General features: G+C 44.7%; 1 protein-coding gene across 3 annotated transcripts in view; it reads left to right on the plus strand.

The window, feature by feature from the left end:
* The window catches only part of WDFY3 (WD repeat and FYVE domain containing 3), a 1,930,620-nt gene that overhangs the window by 1,801,960 nt on the left and 109,492 nt on the right, over positions 1 to 19,168 (plus strand). For all 3 annotated transcript variants that reach the window (XM_078676292.1, XM_078676293.1, XM_078676294.1), the window contains 2 exons: positions 6,038 to 6,217; positions 6,467 to 6,649. In XM_078676292.1, coding sequence (XP_078532418.1) covers positions 6,038 to 6,217; positions 6,467 to 6,649 — 363 coding nt within the window. The remainder of the gene's footprint in view (positions 1 to 6,037; positions 6,218 to 6,466; positions 6,650 to 19,168) is intronic.

The raw sequence follows: 19,168 nt of genomic DNA on the forward strand, positions 1-19,168 counted from the left end.
TCATCAAGGAAGGGCCGTTTGTTGCCAACCAAGTGATTAGCACAGCAGCGGATGGTGCCACGCTGTCGGCGCAGATGCTGGGCTCCTAGCAAAGATTTGTCTTGAGGTTAACAAGGGGATCCAGGAGGTGGCCGAATCAAACAATATGATGACTAAATAGTGAAATGTCGTTACATGGCTGATGGGATAGCCTTTAAAAAAAAAAGGCTCTAGTTTTATTTGACCTGGGACCAACCACCATAAAATGAGATTTGTTCAAATGAGTTCTCAGGTCTAGACTGTCCATAAAACTCACAAAAGAACAAGCATACACTGTAGACCTAACGCCGCCCTGGTAATAGTTCATCATCATCCGACCAAGGCCAGTTCAAGATGATTAATATAATATGTGAAAAGGAAAGGCGGCAAAATGCAAACATGGCACACACCACATTTTAAATTAAAGTGCTCTGTGCATTCCCCACTTTACCTATACCTGACCCGGGCTGATACATTTAAGCACATATCGTGCAGCAAATGGACTTTGTTAGGCTCAATACCCATGTGCAACGATATACCTTAGTTTGTCCCTGTTCACCTTATCACATGCTGAACTCCGGTCCATAAAAGCCATATGTATGGATCCTTGTTTAGCAACTGTGTATTTGTTGACACTAGGATAACGGGTAAGACATTGATCACCAGTCTTCAGACCAGGTCTAAAACTATACTGTATGTCTGACAAAATGTTCCATTTTTCACCCATGTCATCAACCGGTTCAGTACTATGCTCCCTATAATCTTAACCACAGCACATATCAGGGAAGTAGGGCGATAACAACCAGGGTCAGTGTTCCTCCCCTTCTTTAATATGGCACAATCACAGATTTGGGCCAAGACATTGGTAAAGCCTGCCTAGTTACAGCATTAATATAAATTGTGATCAGCTGGGCCCAAAGTGATACATTAGATTTTAATAAAGCCAGGGGTACTCAATCTGGACCTGGAGCTTTGTTCTTAAGCAGCTCGATAATGGCATTGCTAACCTCTTCCCACTGAAAATAAATCAATAAAGTGCCTACTGACGGGGGAAAGTCACAGAGGTGAGGACAAATTTGTGTGCATTATAAATTGTTTCGAAATGTCTTACCCATAAATCGGGCTGGAGGTTTGAAGACAAGGAGGGCCATGCACGCTGGTAAAATAATGGTCTGTTCTTGATTTACCAGAAAATAGAACAATCCCTAGTGCTAACAGCACGGATGAATTGGTCTCATGCCTCAAGTTGCAAAGAAAGTTTTGCGGGCTTCTAAAATGTTTTTATATACAGCACGATCAGTCCGTCCGTCTGCTTCTCTTTTAAGGCCTAATAAGATCAAAGCCCTGGAGCACAAGTTATCGAAGCATCTAAAATGCTTGGCTCGAGGGGGTTTGTCTGTACTAGTCAACAGTGACTTAACTTTATCACAGATAGACTTAAAAGAGTAACAATTAATTCAACAGGGGTCATAACGTCCAAACAGAGATCTGATAACAATCCATAAATAATTCAAGATGGAAAACGTCGAGCAAGACTATGGCCCATTTAGGTTGACGACCTTGGACTTGAATTTTCACTACTTTGCTTACAGAGCAAATGGAAATATTTCTTCTTTGGGGCCAAGGGAAAAGATGCATATAATGGGCTATAATCACTCCGGCGCTCCCATAGTACATCTAAGTTATTAAGTAAATACAGCAAGGTAGGTGAGAAAAAGGTAAAATCAATCACACTGGAGTGGCCTCTGCCCGTAAAAGTGGGGATGTTCGCAGTTGACACAACCTCAACCAAACAAACATTAATTGTTTGAGGGAAAAATTAAAATCATAAAAATTATAGTTAATCTATTCACCCTGCAGCGTGTGGCTAATATGAGAAGCATTAGATAAAATGGTCTCGTGTGCTACAGTAAGAAGCAACACCAGGTGCAAAGGTGCAGATTAAAATCGCCTATTAACATAACTAGATTGCAAACACTATTTGTAAAAAGAAATATCTACTAAAGGGCTCTAAGTGAAAGTACATGATCTAGATGGCACTGCTGACAATTAGTATTTTAAAGAATAAGTATTAGCAATTTACATTAAGTGGGAAATCGAAGACAGCAGCCAGGTTCTTTGAGCCAGTATTAATCATCTCAGTTGAGCAATCTAAATTCAAAGCCGTCAAAATAAGAAGGGCACCATTGGCCTTCCTGGATTTATAAAAAGTGGCAGGGATGGAGAAAAAACTATCGCCATTCAAAAATACGTTATTGTCAACATTCCAAGTTTCTTGAAAACAAATTATATTGAATTTCTTCAAGAAAAGACAGAAACTCTTGTGGCTATTTTATCCATCAAGCCGGCTATATTCCAAAACAATAAATCTAATGTGTTAGCAGTGACTTTGTTTAGCGTAACACCCTGAGAGGACCTAGATATGGTTTATGATTAGAGGGCAGTCAGTCGTTACTGGCCAAGGCATTTAAAGTTGTGAATCTGTTAAAAGTGGATACTTCATAGGCTGGCCTATTAGAGTTACTACTAGCCACACGTATTGCATCCACAGAGCGCTTTCCAGGGTCACTAAATATTTTGGGTTTGTAAAACTAACCTAGGGGGAGGCCCCTCCCGCATGAGTGACAGATCGGATAACAAGTGACCAACTATGATCACATTGTTAAAGTTCACCACATTGCAGTCCTCTTCTATATTTTTAGGATGACTGGCTAGCCATGGTACTCCCCTGACCATATTAATATGGTTGAACAACTGAGTGTTACTCTCCAAGCGCCCATCAGTTCAACAGACTACCTTATTTCGAAGCTGGGAAAAATGTTTGATGGAATTTTCTTTCAACGGAGGGACCTTAGCACGAACAAGAACATATGGTGTGGCTGCAGTTGGTAAATTAAAACAATAAGGTGCAGGTAATGATTTTACATCTCTGACTGGTCCCCTACTAACAGGACCAGCAGCAAAATTGCTGTTAAAAATTAACTAGTGACCCGCCTTGGACCCATAGGTATATGGCTTGGTGACTTGCTAGAAGCAGAACTGCTCTACGTGTGAGTAGTAGTTAGGTCAGATTTTCCATTAGTGACCCCCTGATGAACGCCAGAGTGCGTTAAGTTCTTGGAGACTGGAATAGCTGTGTTAGCCGACAACTGGGTGCCAGGCAAAGCAAAATCAGGTTTATCTGTAGGTTTCTGCACGGTCATGATCCCAAGAACATTACCATTGGCGAAGCACCTAAAATACTCGGTTACCATTGTGATGGCGTTTTCGATTCTTGTGAGTCTTTGATTACACAACGCAAAAGTGTTTGCTACCAGAGGTTCCAGTTTTACAGTCAATTTATCTAACAATACATCCAGACACTCATTTGAGACTGATGGTGCCCCTACACCACCTATTGAGGGTACTATGTGCTCCTTACTTGAAGAACCTCCAGTCTTTCTCTTTATCTTTACAGTGGATCGGTGAGCAGTGGGACCATGGCAGCCCGGCTGATACACAACAGCCAGAGTCATTAAAGCATGCGTATTATCAGCCAGTGGAGTACAGTTGTGAACTTTTTAGAAACCACCATATTGTCCACATTACAGCTGGACCTTTGGCCTGCACACCAACCCCAAGCGCCACTTTTACTGCACTGATTTCCTCTGTACTAGCCCCAACAGCTGAAGTAAAGAATGTCATAATGCTTGAGCCATTACAGGGGCGTTTGACATCACCATGGATAGAAGCGGACTTGCACTTAGCCATATCCTCGAGATCCTAAGAGAAAAGACCCATTCCGGTCAGTCTTGAAGGGGGCATATGGGCCCGCTGTTGGCCCACGCATGCACCGGGCGCTTCGTGTAGTGCGGGCTCCAGTTGTGCTTAAGTATCACCTATCCCCGCCTCCAAGAACATCAGGATTATGGGCCTTTTGGTCCTGGCTCCAGCAGGCAAGTGGCAAGCATGTGGCAACTGGTAGGCAAAAGTGAAACCCGCGCTGCGGTCTCCTGGCATGCTTAAGTATCTCCTCTTACCGTCTCCATGACCAGCGGGATTATGGGCCTTGTGGTCTTGGCCCCAGCAGACAAGTGGCAACTGGCAGGCAAAATAGCGTCCTGCACTGCAGGCGCTTAAGTATCTTCTCTTCCTGCCTCCAATACCAGTGGGATTATGGGCTATGTGGTCCTCGCCCCAGCAGGTGGCAACTGGCAAGCAAAAGTGCATCCTCTGCACTTACTTTAGAGCCAGTGGGCACACTAAATCTATAAATAACCAATATATGTTTGCACTGCCCCATCCCCACACACTCCTGAGATCTCTGGGAAACATAGATGTGGACCACACACTGGAAGGGTAAATTATTCTACCAAGGAGACTCCAGCGGATTATCATTTTGTAATTTTAAATGAATAGTCCTAGCCAGCAACTTGAGGGAAGGGAGGCTGCCTAACTTACACCAATAGACTGATTAAGTACTACAGAATTACAAAATTTACAGTTTTATACTGTCCACATAGTCCTGAGTTTGATATTTCATCAGATGAAAAATGAACTGTAAACTGTTATTATGCCATAATTCAGGGGTCTGCGCTAATATTTCATAATTGAATAGCCGACTAAATTGGAGTATGGCTGTACCAAATATGTGGGCGTTTTCCTAGGGAATTCAGTCAGCCCAATCAATTATATAATATAAGCTTGTGTATTCAGAACTACATTTTGTATCCGCTTTTTAAGATTTGTGTGTCAGTTTTAGAAATGCAACACAATCATCAGAAAATGTGTTAAAAAATGAAAATATAAATCAATAAAAATCGTTTTATTAAAAAAAGAAATACTTCCTTCTCCCCTGCACTTAGATAGCGATGTGTGGTTTAAACCAATACATGCACCTTAATGCAAAATAACCCCTGCACAGAGATGTGCAAAATTCACTGCAGTAAATGTGTTAAATTAATACAGAAGCCAATCAAAAGCATGAATATTTACAACATCTGATGTTATATCCTATTTAATCTGCAATCCAGCAACTGGTAAACGAATTTTAAATAAAGAAATACTAAATAAGTATCTTTCTGACAGCATATATGCTTGGTCAATTTTAAGGCTGGAGTCTGTATGGTAAGAAGTTCTCAGTATATATTAACCAGCAGTCAGTTCATTAAAAAACCTATCCACAAGAGCTTTACATACTCGCTGGAAAAAAGGTGTGATAGTCTGACATATTAGATTTACCAAGCAGTCATCCAACTGAATGGCTACCTTATTTGAAGTGGCAGCAGTTTGTCCCTTATTTACATTTTTTACTTTATGTATATTTATACAGATGTAATCGATCAGCAATTCATTAAAATAGTTGCAAAACAGGCTTGATCTATCCTCTACATGTCTTTGGAGAATTGTCTTTATTAATCCTCTAGTTTTAGCGCCCTCTGAAAAGTACTTTCCTTCAAATTGCTCCTCAAGAGTATTTGCAGTATATCATATTATTAGCCAAAGGAACTACATTGTTTGTTTTTACTGAAAAGGCAATCTAGAAATGATGCAGAAATGATATTGTATATGAGAAGAATATCTGTTTACAATAACTGTGCAAAGTGGCTACTTCAGAAGCCCAAATGTACCATGAGTCTGTAGCCCCAGGCAACAGGTTTCATTGCTGTCATTTTCCACATGAGAAAGAATTGTTGCTTGAGATAGTATAACACTTTGCCTCATGCTACAGACATCAACCCGCACATTGTGAGGGGGCTAACTGATTTAAAAGTACTTTCATCACTGTCTCATACACCTTAAACCTCTTACTTTACTGCACTTGACAGTCAACAGGCTTGGGTCCAAAAAATGTGTTATGACAGGTTTGTGGGTAGAGTTTTGACTTTTAGGGAGTGTTTTAATTACTATGTAAATAATTCTCTTAGAATTAAAATGTTGCTCAATTTTCCAGCAGGATGAAACCATAAGTGTCCTGTCACAATGAGGATATGTTTTTGTCAAAGTGTCACTACATGTATTTTGTGTTTTCTTACCACAGGCACTGCTAGGCCACACTGACACAGTGACATGTGTAACAACATCACTCGCCTATCACATCGTGGTCAGCGGGTCACGGGACCGCACTTGCATCATTTGGGATTTAAATAAGTTAGCGTTTGTAACACAACTCCGAGGTCACCGAGCTCCAGTGTCAGCCCTTTGTATCAATGAATTAACGGTAAGAACATTCAATTGTTGCTATGATGGCATTTTTCAACTTGTCTGTTGCCTTAATTCTTCTATTCCATTTTTTTTTTTAAATTGATATGTGGTGTGGTTGATCTGAGATTAGAAAAAAATTCTAAGATCTATTGAACTTTGAGATGCATGATATTGTTCCCAAACTTGTCCTTAAAAAGGGATACTGTCACTACTTCTAAAAGGCTTTAATGTGTTGGATTTATTCTGGTTTTCTTTAATGCCTTAGGGGGATATTGTGTCGTGCGCTGGCACTTACATCCATGTGTGGAGCATCAATGGGAGCCCAGTTGTGAGCGTGAATACCTTCACCGGAAGGAGCCAACAAATCTTGTGCTGCTGCATGTCAGAGATGAACGAATGGGATACCCAGAACGTCATTGTAACAGGGCATTCAGATGGGGTAGTCAGAGTAAGTACGATATGAATGGGGGAAGTTGGTGTTGGTTGTCTTACCTGAATGTATCTTCTAAAACACAAGTGCTATACATATATATTTTTTTCAGAGACCTATCTGACACATTCTATTTGACCTGAACACCAGATTGTTCTGTGGTGTGGAGAATAAATACTTTATAAATGGTAGATCCCCAGAACCGGTTATATGTGTTTACCAACAATCAACATTAATTAAGTCTTGCAGAAAAGCAAAAAGAGCATCAGAGGCATGCTGGTGCATTTCCAGGCAAATATTGGGGTTGGAGGAACCAGTATGGGTTTCAGTGTAGAAGGTGCTTTTTGTGAAATGTCATTTGTCATAAAAACAGTAGGCTAATGACTTCTGCAAAACGTAATACTTAAGAGATAACATCTCAACATTACACCCACAAAGTTAATAAATCCAGCTCCCCAGCATTGAATAATATAGACTGAAAAAACACTTGAGTGACACAGGATTTTGCTGCTGTATCTTGACTAACTTTCCCTCATTTTATTGTGACCTAATTTTTACCCATCATTTGAAAAGTATTGCCAGAATATTTTTCTATAACTGAGAAACTCTTTTCGTTGGCTTAAGCCAGAAGCCTCAAAGCTGCTCCTATGGTAAATTTGGGAACCTAGCATATGTTAAGATGTTATCCCTGCTGAACCCTCTTTACTGTGCAGAAGTTAGCAATCCTCTGAAGGGCCTCACTCTTTAAGTTGCCATTAGTATCTAGGAAACTGTTAAAAAATAATTATTTTACCATCATGACCTGCTGAGTGTCAAAACCTCAAATGGCCTGGAGAGCTGCATTGAGTTAATAATTTGTAGGTGGACATACTTTTACATGCATTCAAACTCGTGTTCATTTTTCATATAACTCGGTGTGTCCTCATTTTCATTAAATGGGCATACTAAAATAAATTGCATTGGCCCCACTTGATACAGTGAGTTAGACTATAACTGACTTTTTCACATTGAGTCTGCTGTCCCAGAAATGCCACCTACTCTCAGCCAGCTACAATTAGTGGTGTGTAGATGACTGTTGAGGGTTCATGGAGTGTTTCAGGGCAATAGACTAGGAAATAGAAACCCAGGGTTTGGGGTTCACCCTTTATATAGGGGACCGAAACGAGGTACACTGTGTAAATCGTCCAGGCAAACCCCAGCTGGTGTTTACAGAGGCACAAATGATCACCCAAACGCTCTCTTTATGGTAGTTTGAAGTGGCAGTTAGGCTTATAGGAGGGTAGTCCTAAGCATTTGTTGATTCATACAGAGGCAATAAATGAGACACACACTCACGAATAATTCCAAGACTAATTTAGAAAAAGAAGTTGTATTTTTATGTACATTTTGATACCAAGAACTTGGTTTTCAAGTAAGTATTTTTTAGGTCGAGACAGCGCATGCGCTGCGAGGCCTGCTGTATTTGAGTATGAAGTTAAAGCCCCACCCACTCTCTGCCCATATTTTTATTTTTTTAATATGTTTTTATTGTTATAAAAAACGAAAAACAATAAGAGCGTATCAAGTGCAGTGCAGTCCAACACATACAAGGAATCAAACAATTGAAAGGTCTCAATATCCGCAGTCGTTGAAGCAGGACACTGAGATTCTAACACACGTTTGACGAATCAGGATTATAAAACTAGCGAAGTTAGCCAATATCAATGCGGGCCGCCCACAGGCCCCTCCACCCACAAAATCAGGATATCAAAGATCATTGCGCTCCTCGATACTAAGATAATAAACAGGATAAAATACGGACATTTGTATGCAAAAACGGACAAAACCAAATACTAGAACTCGCATCTGCACCTTAATACTAAGAACAGAATCAGGATATCCAATAAATAAAGAAAGAAAAGAATAGGAAAAACGCAACGTGCGCAACACCCCAACCCCCACCCTGCACCCCTGCATGTAGTTTACGCCAATCCCCAACTAGCAGTGTGCCTGTCGCCCCATCTCATCTACAAATACTAAAAGAAGTATGTGGAGGAGGGCCTTCGTACAGGCTCCCGGCCTCTCCCTACCCACCAGTTCTAAGCCTCCCCTATTCCGGATATATTATCGTTTCACTATCAAGCGAAAATCGGGGGATACATTACTCGCCTACACTGCCTCCCGGTACCAACATTAGAAAGTGAATCCCGCCCTACCACCATTTAAATAAAAGTCTTGAAATGATAGGTCGTTCTCAGCCTTGACCCGTTCGATCAGTCACACGAATGTTCTTAAACCGGACAGCCGCCATCTTGAAAAATTAAAAAAAACAGTAGTGAGCCGGAAACAGCTGGGCTTTCTCAGTCTCATTTTCACTGGGTGCCATCAGTGTCGATAAGAACCACGGATGTTGTTTAAAGTCCAGGTGCACTGAGTTTGGAAAGGGAGAAAGAGCCACCCTGTCGAGCCACTCCTGAGTCATCACATGAGTCATCCGATACATTGCCTGGTGCGATTTGCCTTCAGTCGATAACAATATTGTGAGCACTGACATAACCGGGACCTCCAATACATGGGCCTTAGCTAATTTGCAATCCAGGGTCTCGCATCGCTAGTTTTATGGGAGTGTTGGCCGCCATTAGTCCGGGTAGTGTGGATGTCGTTACTTCCACAGTGGCATTGAATTGAACAAAAGCTATGTCACTATGTCCCAGTCCAAAAGCCACGGCCTCCAATTTGTGCTCCAAGGCTTGGGCTTTCCATTTCAGAGAGAGATGAAGACCCTCGATCGCCGCCATTATAGCCCCAAGCGTAGGTTCAGCCCTGGTCAGCACTAGCTGGTCCCCCTCGATAGGGAAATTCTGGTCCGGTCTCGGAGGTCCCTTAGACATGATATGTCGTCCCAAGTCATCCGTTCGAATTTTCCCAGACCTCTCGGAGGATCGGGTTCGATTCGCACGAAGGTCGATATTGAGCGCCATTTCGCACGTTTCGTTCACGGCCCACCACTGGGCCCTCGGGAAAGACAAGTAGAATTAGAGGCAAAGACACACGTTCCAACCCCTCTGCATGCAAGGATATTGCGGAGCTGTCTTCAGGATATGTCCGGAAGCATCGGGTCGCAGTTTAGACGGCACCAAGCCGTTTATATTCCGGGCTTCGACAACCAATTATTCAGCTCGCATCCGCAGTGTCATTGAGTTGCCCCATTTCGGCGCTAATCCATACGGATATTTGATGTGAAGATCGGACAAAATATGCTTCCATTCCGGTGGACCGGCTCCTCCCGAACTCTTATGGCCGATGTTGTTCAACTAGAAGCCGGCTGCACTCCTACTCGAGGCCCCGGTTTCAATGCTGATGTAGGGCGTAAACTTCAAGGCGACGTTTCTCCGTTCTCGAAGCAGGTGGAACTTTCGGGGTCACTCGGTGTAGCGTTATTTCGTTTCATCTACCTGGGAGAGTTGCATAGGCACAGGATAACTGGCAGGATCTTGTAACAGGATGAGGAGGTCTGCGGAGCCGGGAGCCTAAGCGGCCATCTTGGTCGCCAGCTTGGCTCCTCCTCTGCCCATATTTTTGATTGGCTTGTGTCATTGTTCTTCGTAAATGCTGGCTTCTGATTCGTTAATAGGCTTGTCAGTCCCTCCTTAGTATCACCTTTTCTTCATTTGTAACCTCCCAGGATGACTGGCCCTTTTACTTCTGTTGTTACAGAGTATGTTTTATTTAGTATGTTAGCACTATTTCCTTAAATGAGTTTCTCCTACTGCAGGCAGGACATGCTTTCCTGCAGCATTCAGCGCGCCATACGCACTTTCACTTTCCAAGCAGCCCGGGACAATGGCGCTGCTTCTTTGAAATGAAATGGGTCTCTCATTTACAAGAGTTTGAGCTATTGGCATTGTAAATGAAAATGCCTTTTATTGATGTGTTAATTATCAAAACAGATCAATAAAATGCATTGTCATTTACGATGCCAATAGCATAAACTCTTGCAAATGTTAGACCTAATGCATTGCAAATGCTTGTTAAAATATGGATTTTTAGCAGGTAAGTAAAATGTTCAGTTAACTGCATCTTTACGCGCAATGTTTTCCTGAGGGAGAAAAGGCATGTATAACATAGTTATTTACATTCTGTTTCTCTGGGTCTCCGTCAAGACATAGGGTCATATTGGGGTGGGGGGGGGGCAAGGCCCAAAGTACCACCAGCAGTTACTCGTTACCTGCCCTGGGGCTTCTGATTGCAGAGGTGCAGGTTGGGTTGGTAGTTGTGTATGCTAAAGAAAGGTGGCCAACTGGAAACTGGCTGCCGATGGGGACTTGAGAAGAAGTCTGGGATCTCCCAATGGAGGCTTGAGTCACAAGGGTCCGGGTGACAAGTCAGCACAATCGATTCATAAGTACCTGGACTGGGGTGCTCGCGGGCAGAGCAAAAAGGTCAGCTGAGCTCTGTGCGTCCTGGAGCCTTGCGGTTGTCGGTCTCGCAGTTGAGGGTGAAAGCTAAGGACTTCTGAGCCACTCGAGAAGTGGTTCTCTGCGGTGCTGACGTCCCTCGACAGCTTCTTTGTTTCGGAGTCATAGTCATAGTAAACTTTATTTCAGTTGTACATCAGGTAAACCATAAAAGTCACAATAAAAAAATACACAATCCTTAAATACAAACATTAAAAGGCATAAAATTCATATCTTCAAGACATAAAAAAATACTACCAGTGCGATTGCTAAAAATTTGTATGTCGAAGTTTCACAAAATAGGCACATAATAAAATACTTAAAACCAAAGATATCACTTCCCCCACAGTTGTCTATTATTCTAGGCAGGCCCTGGTTCTCATCAATGATTTCAGGTACCCTAGGATAAAAATAATACATTCCGTTTTCAACAACTGTAGGTACAGAAGGGCTGGGCGCACCTGACCAAAGTTAAGCCTCTTCAAAAGGGGGAGTAAAAAGTGTCTCCGTGGCACATCATAATGTTTACAGAAGAACATGAAGTGAAGCAGATCCTGTGGAGACAGGTTGTCGCAGCCACAGGTTGCTAACACCTGACCTCTTCTGGACCCCTTCGGCACCGCAATTAAAAAATGAAAATAGTGAAGTCGGAACCTAGTCAACAGAAAACGCTCATAGGTGGACAAGGTCCCCAAAAGATAAGGCTCTGTTAGTGGCTCAGTTGTTAGGGTCATATATTTGCGAACGCTAGGTTTACACAGTTCCTGATCATCCCTTTCCAACTTCCTTCTAGAGAGGAAAGCCTCTTTAACAAAGTCAACATCTTTTTTTGTGATGGCTGAAGGTTTTAAAAAGAGGTCAGGACGACCCAGCTCTGAAAAGCAACCTTTAATGTACCACAGCCAGGGGATTCTGGACATATGATCCAGGGACATACAGTCTGTCATAATTTGCTGGGTTCATTTTAATTCTGTATTGAGCCAACACTTGAGCCAGAAAACTAAGGGGCACAAAGCAAAAATATTGCATAAAAAGGGGATCCCTAATTTTTCGTGAGCTATCAAATTTGATAAGCCAGTAGGCCTTCCCAGCAGGCGTTTTAAAAAATTATTTCCACCACTTGCAGTGAGTCTGCCACGGTGTACCCCCACACTTCACTGCCATAACTTACAGATGATACACCCTTTGCTTGATAGATTTTCAGCATCGCTGCAATTGGGCGCTTGCCCATCTTAGCAGCAAAGCTGAAAATTGCGGCAACCGTTCTGGTAAACTCCCCCTTTTTTCTTTGGATGAGAGGCCCCCATTTCAGACGCTCATCCAATACTACCCCCAAATCTGAGAAAACAGGCGTTGTGGGAATCTTCTCGGGCCTACTGAGAAACAGAACTTTTTCTTTTGTCGTGGCTCCACATGGTTAATATATGATTTAGCATTGTGGATCTTAAGATCACTGGACCCCATAAAATTCAGAAAGGCATCCAATAAACATTGCAACCCTCTGGCAGTTCTTGCTATCAGGACAGCGTCATCTGCATATAGGAGGACAGGGAGAACCCGACGACCTACGTGCGTTAAGTCAGCCCCTGTCATTACCAGGGCTTTCTCCAGGTCATTTATATAGATATATTGAACAAGAAGGGTGCCAGGATGCAGCCCTGCCTCACCCCTCTCTCAATATCAAATTCCCTGGAGACCCCGAGATCCTGTGAATATCTAATGTTTGCCTTAGTTTCTCTATGCAGGTTCATCAGAAAGTCCACAATAGGGGCCTCAAACCCCATGGCCTTCATAGACTGCCACGCGGATGATAAGTCCATGAAGGCCATGTAGATTGTACCTGGACGGGCCACTGTGTACTTATCAAGGATCAGGTACAAATTTAGACATTGGGCCACAGTAGACTTCCCTGCCCTGAAGCCCCTGTAGAAGTGTACCCTAGGTACTCAGGGCATAGGTGTAACCAAGGCCTACCAGGGGCTGCAGCATGTATTATGCCACCCCTGGCTGGCCACTCAAACTGACACAACTGGCTGATCACTCAGCTGGGGCAAGGTTGTGTAATCGCCCCTTGCTTAGGTATAGTATTCCTATATCTACCCTTACATATAGACACACAGTAACCTATAAGTCACTCCTATGGCAGGCCTTAACAATTCTGGAGGCTGAGTGCTTGGTTATGTGTGAGATGGTGCTCTAGCATGAGCTGAGCCTGTCTGCAGCTTGCGGAACTATGTCCTTATAGCTGTTCTATGATATCGCCATACCATATACTCATAAGTGCATTATAATCCTCGCGGTTGTATGCTAACTTTGGTTTGGCTTTATCTAAACATGTTGTGTAAGGTGCATACGCTTTGAAATACTACCCCCTCTCCAATTCTGGCGACGGGGGTAGCATTCCACCCTTCTAGAGGGAGAAGACATGTTGTTGCTGACTATCCCGGTTAAAGTTAACCGGAGCCCCAGCATCACAAAATGGACGATGCTGCCACAGAGACAAGTCTGACCTCCTGCTGCTGGGAGTCCTTCCAGTCACTGAGGTTTGGACAATAGGTTTCCTGCCTGGAGAGGTGTGAGCACCACCCCAGACAGGACTTTGTGTATTGGGACAGGGAGGGCTGAATAGAATGAGACACTGCCTGGGGCACACTAGGTGCTCCATACATAGTCCAGTTCAAACCGGTGCTGGGGCACTCCTGCCCCAGCTCTGGCGCGAAACTGGACAAAGGAAGGTCCCACCCATAGGAGGGACCTAGAAAGTAAACCAGCCCCCTTTAGTTGTATAAAGGTAGGAGCTGACCCAGGAAACTTTAGATTAATCCTGGAATCGACTTGAGACGAAACTCTGGACCCTTCGACATTCACCTGAGCTGAAGACTGAAGAATCTCTCTTGTGGCCAAGGAGTGACCACCCTGGTTAACCAGGCACCATCCAGCAACTCAACGGCTTGCTTTGTCCACATTCCCGCCGGAACCCGAGCACAGAGCCTGACAAGACCTCGACTCCCGGACCTCTCTGACCCCACTGCACGACTCCAGCACAGCTGAGCCCCGTGGAAGGCGTCGGAACCCGTGGAACCAGGCAACTTGGAAAGTCTTCAACTTGCTAACAGCGCAGCTTCTGAGGCATCCTCGAAGCTGTGCCCTGGGGACTGAGACACCCCGACACTGAGCTCCACCTGCACCGAAGACCAGCCCTCCACACTCCACGAGATCTGCGTGGGGCCCTTCTGCTTGTGTTCTGCTCGACGCGTTGTCCCGGTTGCTGGGCAGTTGGCTAGCAGCCCTGTGACGACGATCCTTTTGAAAATCCATCGCTGATCTGGTTGCTCCAGACTGGCCCTTGCTTCCCTGAAGAGGTGAAGTACCTCAGACCCTCCTGTTCTGCACCAGAAGCCTTTTGTGTATCCTGCGTGGGTTGCCTTTGCTTAGGCTTGTTGGCTCCGATCTTGAAGTCGACCCCTCCATCTGCGAGAACCTTCGTGGGACAGCTCCTCTCCAGCACCTGGTCGCCCTCGACGCCTCATGGTCCGCGTGGCTGCAAAGACAAGCTTCATGACAGCACCTGATTGCTCCTCGACGACGTCTGGTTCCTTTCTGGTTCCACCCGGTCACTGGCTAGTGACCTAGACTCTGTCCCCTCTGCTTTCAGGTCTTCTTCAACTCCGATCCCCCCTTGGATCCACCCGGACATCTCCCTCCTGGTCGCCTGCAGCATCTTCTTCCAAGGCTCCATAGGAATCAACGAGAAAACCTGACACACTTTGACACCTATGCACCCGCAGCCCGTGGGTGAGGTAACGCGAGTACTTCGGTGCTCCTGTAGGGATTGACTATCCTAGTGTCTAGTTTTGTTAGTTGTATCCTCCTAGTTAGACCGGAAGTGTCCTAAATCTTCGTTACTTACCTTTTAAAGTTCCCATTGACTTTCGATTGACTCTCGCGTGAGTGTACTGACACTCCACGCGCCGCCTGCGGGCCTCCTACTCCTAACCTAAGGGTCAGATAGTGTAGCCCCAGCAATGCCCTAGGCCTTCCTTCTCCTTTCCCAAGTCGTGGTTCTTATACCACTTACTTAGTATATGGTTTTACGCTCCCCTAGGGCCTAACTGTAAATTGTGCTATTTAAAGTATTTCTAAGAGTAACTTGTTATGTGCTTTTGCCTCTGACCTCATAAAGAGTTCAGAGGAGTGTATTAGTAAATAAATACATATATATTTTATATATATATATCCTGTGTGGTGTCCTTTCATTTGGTATTCAAGGGGTTGCATATGGTAAAACAGCTGGCTTTACATGCCTTCAAGAGTCTTTTAGTCTTTTTAGCCTCAAACCCCATGGCCCTCATGGACTGCCACAGCTTGACCCGGTTGACACTGTCAAATGCGGACGATAAGTCCATGAAGGCCATCTAGATTGTACCTGGACGGGCCACTGTGTACTTACCAAGGATCAGGTACAAATTTAGACATTGGGCCACCGTAGACTTCCCTGCCCTGAATCCATATTGGGTATCGGAAATTATGTTACCATTCAGGATCGGGGCCCAGAATAAGGGGTCCGATCGAAAAATGTCTGGCGGAAGTCTGTCTGGACCCGGAGCCTTATTGCTCGACAATCCAGCAATTCCTGACTCTATCTCTTCCCTCTCAAAAACCATGGGATCAGTAGTTGGTGAATAAGATGGTGGATCAAGGTTGCCCATCTGGTCCTTAAACATAAGTTGGAAATGAACCACCCATTCCTCTTCCGTTAGGTGAGAGCCAAGAGTATGACTTTGATCTTCAAAGGACAGTGGTCTGTTTACAATACCCCAGAACCTTGAGCCATTCCTCAGCGTGCTTGCCTCCACCAACTCCCTCCATGTTTCCTCCTTGATTACGCTTTACGTTTAGCTAGGGCCAGTTTATATCCTTTCCGGCAGGCCTGAATGTGTGTAGGGTTCCTCGGCATGTTTTTCAAAGCCTCCCTTAACTTACGTGCTGCTTGCGAACAGGAGGAATCAAACCATCTCGGGTTAGAATTAAGGACCCTACAGGCTTGACCCCTCATAAGTTCTCCCAATTTACATGAAATTGCGCTAAAGGCACTAATAACATTCCCAGGCAGACTCTCCGGGTGAGCACAGAGGGCAAGTTCAGCTGCGCATGTGTCTCTTACCTCCCTGTAGAAAGTATCCTGATCAATCTGGGACCATTTTAGACGGCGCCCTCCATCTATAGGTCTCATTTTACCCTTTTCTACTAGCCTAAGCTTACAAGAAAGTAGTGAACCACAAAAATGCACACAGAGAGGATTGTGGTCACTATAACCTACATCTTTGATAGAAAACCCCTGAAAGAGGGACTGAGAAGAAGAAGAGACTAGAATGTGGTCTATAAAAGACCCCGTGCCTCTCCCTTTAAAGAAGGGAATCAGGGTTTTGCTATTTGGAGCAGAGAGGGACATCAATGACCGCAGGTCAAATTCATTAGCTAAGTTGTTTAATTTGTCCCCCTGTAAGGAATGTTCATAATGAAACCCCTCCATTCTATGGTATCCCATATCGCCCATGTTCCTTGTCTTAGGATCGCCACATGGGTGAATATTAAAGTCTCCCAGGACCATCAAAGAATATAAGCTTAGGTCACACAACTTCCTTATGTAGTGACTCAATTGAGTGATGCCACCCTCCTTTTTACCATTGGGTGGGTTATAAAAATGTATCAGGGTCATTTTTTTCCCCTCTGTAAAAGAAGCCCAGGGGTAAAGCCTGTATTAAGGAACCATGAGTTTGCTGGCCTGCTTGAACAGCACCGGATAGGATTCTTTCTGCCACAGCTGCCCTATTAAAATTAACTATGACACAATCCCCGCCAGCCACCTTGGTGGAGCTGCAAGCCCATTTCCCTCGCCGTACCATAATAATGCTGCGATCTAATCTGTGTCCTGCAGCGGTGTTATTTGATTACCAATGACGTACCTTGTTCTTCAAGTTATTATAGTCTTCAAACATACCAGGGCGGAGAGGAGGGACATTACCCAAAAGAACTACATACGGGGTAGATTCTGGAGGGAGACGGATAGTTGGAAGGTTCGGACATACTTCCTCAAGTAGCACAGCATTACCATCCGGCTTTCCTACTATACTTTGAAAAACCTGCTTATTCGAAGGAACTACCTGAGGTCCACCAGGTGTTGGAACATCCCGTGGGCCAGTGAATTCCCTATTTACTGGCTTTACTGGCTGCGCTGATTGGGACTGTGGGACTGTGCAGATGCCATCTCAGAATCGGATTTAGGTAAATTTCTCGTGGTCCTTATACTCGGATTTGCTTCTTGAACTTGTGTATATACGACCCTATGATTTTTGCAACATTCCAGATGACCCCCCCCCCGAACGACCAATCTCAATTGCTGACAGTCTTTCCAGAATCGGACTCAATTTGGTGTCTAATAAAGTGGCCATTAAGTCATTTAAAGCTTAGGTAGTCTGTGAATCTAAATTAAAGGCTACCAGTTTGGACGCAAAAGGTTTAATTAAAGGTTTGGGGACTGGTGTCAACTTGGTTCTTTTAGCTTTGCTCCCAATGGTTTGGAACTTACGTTTAGTACTCCCCTGGGCAGTGGATTCAATCGTCTGTGGAAGCGGATGAGTTAATATGGGGCACAAAGCTTTAACACTGTCATTTCCTTGGGGTAGAACAGTGCTTCCTCTTCTGTCAATAATGATAGCTGGGGAAAGGGATATGTGCAAGGATCCTGGAAGCACTGAACGGGGGGCATCATTAACAGGTGATGACCCTTCCATGACCTCAAGAACTGTGGGCGACCCCTGGCAATTATTAGAACGGGGTGAGGACAGATCAACCTGAGGCACACTGAGACTGTGTAGAGACAGACCCGGACAGTTAGTAGGTGATCTGGAAAGACACTATTCACGAGTTCTATCTCTTTGTCAATGACGGTGGCTGCTCTCAGCAAGAAAGAGTCCATTGTAGTGACTGTAGAGGCAGAGGAAGATAAACCTACCGTAGTCTTAGACCCGGTAGCCCCTGTCGGAGCCTTTCTCCTCCCCATGCCCTCAAAGAACTTAAATATTGGCCCAACGCGGGCACAAAACACACACAAACACAGAAGCACAAGCACTAAATGATGGAAAGATGTTATCTATACAATATAAAAACGGACAATACTTGCTTCAGTTGATAAGCTCAATGGAAGATCCCCAACACTTAAATCAAGATGAGCTTTGATTCCATACAGCCAAATAGCGGCCTATACCTAGCGCCAGCACCACATAATGATGTACCTCACTATGTCCAACAAAGTCTTTTAAGTGAGGTTGATTCAAGTTCAGCCTACCTCCATAGACGGGGCACGTCTCGATGTCCAGTTGGCAAAGACCAAGATCGGGGGCCCAGCCCGGCCTCTAACGGTCTCGGACGGGCTCAGACGGGCCCGCCCTTGGCCTGGCGCTCACCCGCGCGCGTCTCGTGGTGCGTGAGCCCTACTCCGCTTATCAAGCGCCTTCTGGTGCTTGCTGATGGCGTGTAGGGCAGGTGCCACAAAGGGGATTACAAGGCGGCAAGAGTAGCGGGGATCCTAGAAACGTTGCAGTCTCCCCGGACCGATTAGCAGGTGCAAAAGGCAGTGTCCAGTAAGTGGTTCAGATGCGGTGTCATTGGAGTCCCGACCACACTCTCACGGTCTAGGCTTGCTGTAAGAGGTCTGGTATCCGTGGTATTGTTCCTCTGCGGCTCCGGTTGGAGCTGGTGTCCTCTCACTTGGTGGGGGGACAGATCTGACCTTCTGGAGCACAAGTACCTCCTCCTGGGGAGCTGCTGTTTTGGGCTGGTCAGCAAGGGGCAACTCGGTAGACTGGACTTTGCGTTTCGAAGCCTGCAGACTGCAGGGGAGAAACTCCTCTACTCCAAGGGAGATTGCTGGCAATTTGGAAAGAGCTGGCAGTCTCCCGGGGTTCTTGGAAGCTGGTCAGCTGTAGGACAAGTCACTTCTCATGATTGTCTTGACTGGTGCAGGCAGGCATGGTTTGGCGCCAAAGGTCCACAACAAGTCTTCAGTTCTCTCTTTTCATGCAGCTCTTCTTTGTCCTCT

This window comes from Lissotriton helveticus, chromosome 2_1, assembly GCF_964261635.1.
Source record: "Lissotriton helveticus chromosome 2_1, aLisHel1.1, whole genome shotgun sequence".
Lineage (NCBI taxonomy): Eukaryota > Metazoa > Chordata > Amphibia > Caudata > Salamandridae > Lissotriton > Lissotriton helveticus.